The 8023-nt window shown below is 33.4% G+C and overlaps 1 protein-coding gene across 1 annotated transcript in view; it reads left to right on the top strand.

Moving 5' to 3' along the window:
- LOC117115764 (H/ACA ribonucleoprotein complex non-core subunit NAF1-like) overlaps nucleotides 1-8023 on the top strand; it is a 22404-nt gene that overhangs the window by 9806 nt on the left and 4575 nt on the right. The window contains exons 5-8 of the mRNA XM_033259694.1: nucleotides 508-601; nucleotides 1467-1549; nucleotides 6197-6357; nucleotides 7827-7973. Coding sequence (XP_033115585.1) covers nucleotides 508-601; nucleotides 1467-1549; nucleotides 6197-6357; nucleotides 7827-7973 — 485 coding nt within the window. The remainder of the gene's footprint in view (nucleotides 1-507; nucleotides 602-1466; nucleotides 1550-6196; nucleotides 6358-7826; nucleotides 7974-8023) is intronic.

The raw sequence follows: 8023 nt of genomic DNA, 5'->3' as shown, positions 1-8023 counted from the left end.
AAAAAAGAAAAAAAAGAATTAACCATTTTACAAGCACTTAATATATTGGGAGTAAAGAAATATTTATTTTAACATTATATTACATTATTAAATAATTGATTTTAAGAACTTCAGTTTTTCTTGGGTTTACGTACTTCCATCTTGTTTTGTGACATTATCATCTACTTTGTATTTCTAAAACCAGGTCACACTTTGTGTTGAAAAAGGTCCTCATTCAATAGACTTGTTTATGTAAAGAAATCTTCATTTTTGCATCATAGTAACAAACCATTGTACATTAGCCCCCCCCCCCTTTAGTTTTCTTTATACTGTATACATGTTTGTTTGACATTTAACCAAAGAGTGCATTTGAATTTAGTATTGTTATGGAGAAAGTTGACATTTTCATTTTATTCATTCTGCTGTTATCAGCCATCAGGAGTTTCTCATTTTTGCTGTCATTCAGTACATAAAGTTAAAGCCAAACAATGTTCATTACTGTTTATTTTGCATATTCCATTCTTGCAGGACCTGCCCGAGGTTCAATACATCAACATGGTTCTTGATGAGAAAGTGAAATTGAGCCCTCTAGGAGTGATCTCAAGTATCATTGGTCAACTAGGTAAGAATTGATTACAGCAGCTTAGAAAATATTGCATTTACAGGCTTCTGTCATTACCATCGTCATATCGACCCCTGGGGAATGACACATTATACAGTAAATGATAGTAATTCTTCCTCATGCAAATGCTACTCCGATCCTTCACTTTTTTCACTTGGCATTTTGCTCTCCCTAATCTTTTTGTAACACAAAAAGAACATTAAATTGGGTTTTTTTTCTTTTATTTTTTATACTGTAAAAATAAAAATATAAAAATAAAAATATAAAATAAAAATAAAAATATTATAAATTATCTCCAGTTGCAGATTCATTGCAGGAGGGGGGGGGGGCAGCCAGCCCTTGCCTTCCCCCTCCCCCACCAAACTTTTATTCAAATTTTAAGTGTGAGAGTGCAATTTCCGGCCATCTAGAGATGCTAAACTCACAAAATTTTTTACCTCACCCCCAACCACAGTGGGGCTGAGGTGGTATAGATCCTTCGTCTGTGAAAGTACCTAACCGATCCCCCCTCTATTTTGAATTCCTGGATCCGCCACTGATCTTTCAGTGATACAGATTGAAACTCTAGGGTTTTGGCTGATTTGCTTTACTTTTTAATAATTCTTAAATTGATTACCATCCAATTTGGAGGTCTACCTGTAAGCAAAAAATATAGAAGGGTATTATTTTAAAGGTTATACATTTATAACATATCTGTTAATTGGTAAAGTTAAATATTTGTATATCATTCTTATTTTTTAAATGATTGAAATAAAAAAAATAATAATAATATTACATTTTGTTAGTTGGTTTGCTCAATGCATAGATTAAATATTGTTTGACTTCATATATTAATCAATATTTTGTTTTCATTTCCCCCTGACAGTAATCATTAAATCCTTAGCAGATACACCTGCCCTTGACATGGAGACCGTGCTGTTTAAGGAAGACAGGCAGGCTCTAGGCAAGGTAAGTGAAATTATGAGATGATGCTGTTCCGAAAACAAATTTATGCATAGTACAATGTCTTTGTGTTTGATACCGATGATAAATTTTAGTGGCAGTGTGTTGGGGATCAGAAAGGAAATTTCCCTTGTTGAACATGCCTGGATTTCCTGTCAGTTGATGCCATTTGTTATTGTTCGATTAAAACGTAGTTTGCATATCCAACCAAAGATTTTATGTTTGCAGTTCCTAATATGTAAAAAGCACATTTTTTTTACAGTCAAAGTTTAAAATTTTTTCCTCTTGACACGTTCGCTGTCAGGGATGCGAGTTCACGTCTGACAGGGTTCATGCATGGAGCTAAGGATGCAAGTTCACGTCTGTTAACACCAACATACCACATTGTATTGCACATAAACAGTGGCAGTGGTCGCCAAAACATGAACTCTCGCCCTGGAGGTTTCATCTGGAAGTAATCATCTAAAAATAACTATGTTTGTTCGTGTTTCACTACATTTGATTGGAAATGGTTTTTATTATGGTGGCGCCCTTTATGCCTGGGCGTAAGGGACGGAACTAGGAAAAAATGTGTGGCAGTCAACGTGTAACCCAATCAAGTGTTTTAATCTGGAGCACTGTCTGGAGGTCATAAGCAGCCCTTTGTGGCTCTGACCCACTGTTTTCAAATTTTGAAGCCACGTAATGATGGTACAAGTAAACACAGTTTACTGTACATCTCACTGCTTGTGTCTATGTGCAACATGAGGAATGAGTGTTACCTTTGATATTTTAAGTGATTAATATAGTCATGTTACATCGAATTGAAATTATTACATGAAAGTTTGAATAACACTTTAATGCATTGAAAAAGTTTTCCATTTCAATTTATTTAGTTTGTTATGGAATTTTGAATTTTGTAAATTTCATGTTGGCCATCAGAAACCAAATTCCTTATCGTTCAAATTTTTCTTATCCAATTTGTTTGTATTTACCACAAAACATATTTAAAAATCTATGTTTATTTTTGTTGAATAAATTGAATTTTGAAAAATAATTTATCAGTATGCTTTGTTTTACAAGAATTTTGCTAGTTACATGTGAAATGCAAATTGAGAATTCATGTCTGTGTTGCCCTTAGAGACCTTCATAAATAACCGGCTGTTTTAGAGAATCTAGAAATATTTCCTGGGAGAATGTTAAGTTAAAAAATTAAGATATGTTCAACAGCAGTAATAGATAAATTTTAGCAGGTAAATTTTCAAGCTGCGAAACGCTGACTCGGAAATACCGGGATGGTGTCCCATGAGGGATATTTTATTATCTGATATTGTTATCGAGTTAATGTTTCTGTTTATTTTTTTATGATTGGACTCCTGTAAATGTACTTCACTGTAAAATGAATTTTACATATCAGGGATGTAGTCATGGATGGCGGGGGTTTGGGTGGGGCCACCCAGCCTTGAAGTTTTTTACAAAGTCCAAAGCTAATTTCATGGCCCTCCACCCACCCTTATTAACCCAATTTTCCATCCTTAAAATCCACTCTTATTATTTAGAGTTTATTGATGTTATCACCCACCCACCCTTAGAATGTCTATCACCCACCCATAGTTTTCTACAGCAACAACCCTGCAAATAACAAATAAATTATACTGAATACTGAATAAATTATCATTTCCAGTTGACTTTTTTTCTTACCAAAGGCACTTCATAAGGTGAGAACTTCTGCATAAAATTAATGTCCGCTCTAGGGCTGTGCTAAAAATATTTAGTAAATCATTGAGATGTGTTACAAAACATCTTTGGAATGGTTTGGACCAATGCTTGTAAAGAATATTTAAAAAAAGTTTACATTAGTTGTAGGAGAAGCATTATAAAACTCTTTTTTCAGTATTTGTACTCCAAGCAATTGAATTTGTTCTTTCAAAGTTTTATTTGTTGTAGTCTGTATGAGTTTGGGGAGTTTATTAAAGTTTAAAAAAAATATATAATCATTTTTGATTAGTAATTATTTATTAAATATTGAAGATTAGTCCGAGGGCCTTATTACAGGCCTTGGCCTCCTTGGTTCCCGGTACTTGTTGAAACAAGTGAAATAAAATAAATGAAAAATTGAAATATATACAAATATTTAATTTTTAATTTAATATTTTTTTCAAAGTATTCTGATATCTTACACTTTGTTTAGTTTAAAAATGTCAAAGCAGGTTTAATGACTTTTGAATATAATTTGTATTTTTTTTTGTTAATTCTGCTTTTTATTTGGTTTGTTTTTCCATGGTTTTTCTTTTACAATGCTCCTTCATAGAAAGGTAATAAAATGTATTATACATCTCATGTATATTCAGGGTAGTTGACATTTATGAACTGATTTATGTAAACACAACGAAATGCTGTAAAAAATGTTTTAATGTCTGTTTTGTTCTTGATATATCGACCTTATAATCACAAAGCCAAGCGCAGATTTTCTTTTCAGCTGTAATGCAATAAATGACATCAAACTATTTATCTTGGTTTTTTTTTTTTTTTTTTTTTACAAAAATCAATTGGATGCCATTTATTAAATTTCTAACCATATTGATTATTGATTAGAAGTGCATGTTGTTGTTATAGAATTGTGTTTTTAAGAGAACTGTGTATACATCAGTAATTCCAGAAATTTGTGTCAGGGAATCTCAAAATTCTGACTATGGGGTCCAAACCAAAGGGCAGCCTAGAACGTTCATAAACTTTAAGGTATACTTGTATGATTGATTGGTACATCTCTGTCATGGCTGACACGCCACCTATGTTGATTCACAGCTAATTCGTACACCTTTGGTAGAGATTGCCCAACTAAAGATGTGATCCTGTTGATCCATCTGGACCTAGGAAGTCCACGCCCTCTTGTGCCCTCAATCCTGCCCTGCATGAGTACCTTTTCAAGGCAGTTGTCCTTTTGTCTGGCTAAGTGCCCAAAGTAGCGGAGTAGCTACTTACATATATAAGTATATGAAAAAAACTCATAGTGTTAACTGCACATGATCGTATGTTTGTATTTTTATATAAGCATTATATTTATTACTCTAACATGTGCTGATTGATCTTTATGATATTATATTATGAATGAATACCATAATCCATCTTCATAAATGTTAATAACATGTCTAAATTACATGTGCTGTATAATTTGTTTATTTTATATAGAATTATGAAACTTGGCACCTTGACCTCCGATGATTAGTGTCCTAATATAAATACAAACATGTAAAATATAATAATGAGCTATAATCATTATTACATAATTTTTGGTACAATTCAAAGCTTTTCTTTATTCTTCCTATATCTTTAAGATATTACAATATTAAATATTGTAATATGAAAATAATTTAAACACTAACATTCTATGTATTTTATTTTAATATTTTCAAGCCTATGCCTAGGTATATACCGCATTCAGACATGCCAACCACTCCGATTTTGGCGGCGTTACTCCGTTTATTTAAGCAAAACTCCGCACTCCGATTTTGGTTTGAAAATCTCCGCTTTTTATGCATTTTGGCCAGCTGAAATAAATCGCGCATTTCCGAATAAAAATGATAATCCTATGATGTAGATAAGAACAAGACCACTTTTTGTCCTGGAAATAGCGCTCTGAACTGTATACAAAATAGTAATTTCGCACTCTACTGTCTACTGATATTGAAAAAAAAAAAAACAATTTCATTGACCAAATCGCTGTCAGAGTTTATGCTCTGAACTGTATACGAAAAATTAGTTCACACTCCACGGTCTACTGATTTTGGCCAAATTGATGTCAAAGTTGCACTCTGAACTGCATAGTGCTCCATGGTCTACTGATTTCGTACCAACAACAGTCTAGTAAAGCACGATTTTCGAAAATGGAGTCTGATGAGAGTGATATGGATGTGGGCCTAGGCAGTACCGTGAAACGAGTAGTAGTGTTGAGCTTCCTCCAAAAAAGAAGCTGGCACACACAAACATGCAAGTTAATAATGGAAAGTATCTTGTCAGTTTGAATTCAAAATTACTGTAGGTGATGCCTACGGGTGGCTTGTTGTGATTGGTGTGGTGTTGATTTTCTGCCTAGGCCTAGGGCCTAGTCTCGCACGGCGGTATTCCTGTTGTGAGGCAAAACGGTTACATTTACAATCCGATCACATTGGTACTATGTCTTAGGAATCTCCTCTCGCATTGCCAAAACTCCGCTCAAAAGTTTTTCAGACTCCTCTTATTGCCCTTGTATGGTTGGCATGTCTGCGCATTTAAGCCAAACCATTTTTCACATTAAAATACTTACTCTGCAAAACATTTCATATTATTTTATACACTAGGCCTGTATTAAATTTAATTATACAACTAATAATAGATAAGATTAATTAAAACATGGACGTAATATTTAATGAATTTAAACATGGACAAAATAGTAGTCACTACAATAGTAAGATTAACATTTTTAACATATTATAATCAATTTTATTCAGCCGGAGTTGACCTGATATAAGCACAAATTCTTGTAAAACCAAACCCGGTACCATTTTGATTTTATTCTAAGGGAAATTTACTCATGATATAATCATGTGTATTTGAAACTACAAGAAGACATATTGGTAAATTAATATAATTGTTGAGATGCAATGGCAAAAATATATATATATTTTTTCTTTTCAGGTATTTGAAGTGTTTGGTCCAGTGCAAAATCCTCTCTACTCAATGCGATTTAACTCCACCACAGATGTCAGTAACCTTGGCATTATGCTTCAATTAGACGTGTTCTATGCACCGTCAGCATTAGACCTCACGGCATATGTGTTCACGTCACAGCTGCTCAAGTAAGCATCGTCATTCGTGATCTTCATATTAAGTCACGTTACTCAGGACTAAATAATTCGACAAGAAGTGTACTTGAAATTATTAATAACTTTAATGTATAGCCTCAATATACGGATGCTAATGGAATGACCTCTCTTTCTCATTATAACTCCAAATGCAGGAACAAATACTCGTATAATGCGTATGTCACTTTCTGGGAGAGTCTTCCATTATGTAATGGTAATCAGTTCATCGGCTTTGAAATCTATCATGTATTTATGCCCTTTTGTGATGTGGATATTATTGGACTACATTTAACTGACATAATTGTAGCTAAGCGTTGTATGCAGCAGTTTTGCCATATTCAAAATGGTGATTTGACATTCCATATCTAATCCTAAGTGACTTGCAAGAATAGATGTCTGTGACTGGCTTTTAGAAAAAATACCTGTTAATGTACCTAATAAAATAATTTATAAATAATTTATTTATATATTTATATTTATTTTTTTATTTAATTTTTTTTTTTTTTAAATTTAATTTAACTTTGTCAAGCGCATTTGAACATTATTAATGGATACCGGCACTATATAAATACATTTGATTGATTGATTGATTGATTGATTGATTGATTATAGAAGGAACAACACATTGCTCTATATGTAAAGTCCTTATCAAGTTTACTGTGTCATTTTGGGGCTTGGTATCCCAATAACCAGCATCCGTGCCCAAAAGTTGAAACTTAACTTTTCAATATATTCTTATTCTCCACATTGTAAGCTTAAAAATGATGGGTCATTTACTGGAATCGACTTACTATTACCAAAGTTATGAGTTAAAGTATTACAACTTCTCTGTACTAAAGTATACAATACTGCCATATTCTATGCTAATTACTCGGTTTAACAAGTAGCGACAGCACACTGTTATTGGAATGGCAAGCCTAATTTTATATCAGATTTATTTGTAGTTTGTCAATTTTAACTTATTTTGGCTCAGAAATCTGGTAGTCCAGGGATAGTTTAGAGTATAAGACTGTAGAACCCAAACCATGGAAACTTGGCAGTCTTCCCCTGGTCTGTACAGTATGGCTTGGTTGTGTTTATTTTCTAACTGGAGAATAGGATTCTCCAGTTATAATAAATGAGGGGAAGATAGCACAAAGCTAAGTTATTAGCCTTGCATTTAACAGTACTTGATTCCAAGATCTCCCAGTTTTGCATATGTCCTTGTGTATGACACTACAGTATTCTCCTATTTACTCGTCCTTTGCATGAAACATTATGCTGTTGGTCTTGTGTGCACAAAAAAGAACATAGTGTATATCCAAAAAAAAGGAAAAAAAAGCAGGGGATTACTTCCTGGTGTATTGGCAGGTGTTGCTTCATGGATTTTGTGGGACCACAGGCGCTTAAATTTCTGAGGTAATACATTCATGTACCTCATATATTTATTTGATAATGTTTGCTGTCTTTGATGTTGTCCACAGAATAAAAGGATCTGATGCATCGTGGAAGGGTGATGAGGAACCACCTGAAGAACTATTGGAATACAGTGATGATGAGAAAGAGAAAGCTGCCAAGGCAAAAAAGAAGCAAAACAGAGATCCCCATAAGAGGAAGACACCTTCTCAAAAGTGAGTTGATATATCAACTTGAAGAAAACAGGGTGTGTTAACAGTGGTGT

The sequence above is a fragment of the Anneissia japonica genome, unplaced genomic scaffold, assembly GCF_011630105.1.
Source record: "Anneissia japonica isolate Jap-2015-1 unplaced genomic scaffold, ASM1163010v1 scaffold287962_len325480_cov183, whole genome shotgun sequence".
NCBI lineage: Eukaryota > Metazoa > Echinodermata > Crinoidea > Comatulida > Comatulidae > Anneissia > Anneissia japonica.
This window is presented reverse-complemented; position numbering and strand designations above follow the sequence as displayed.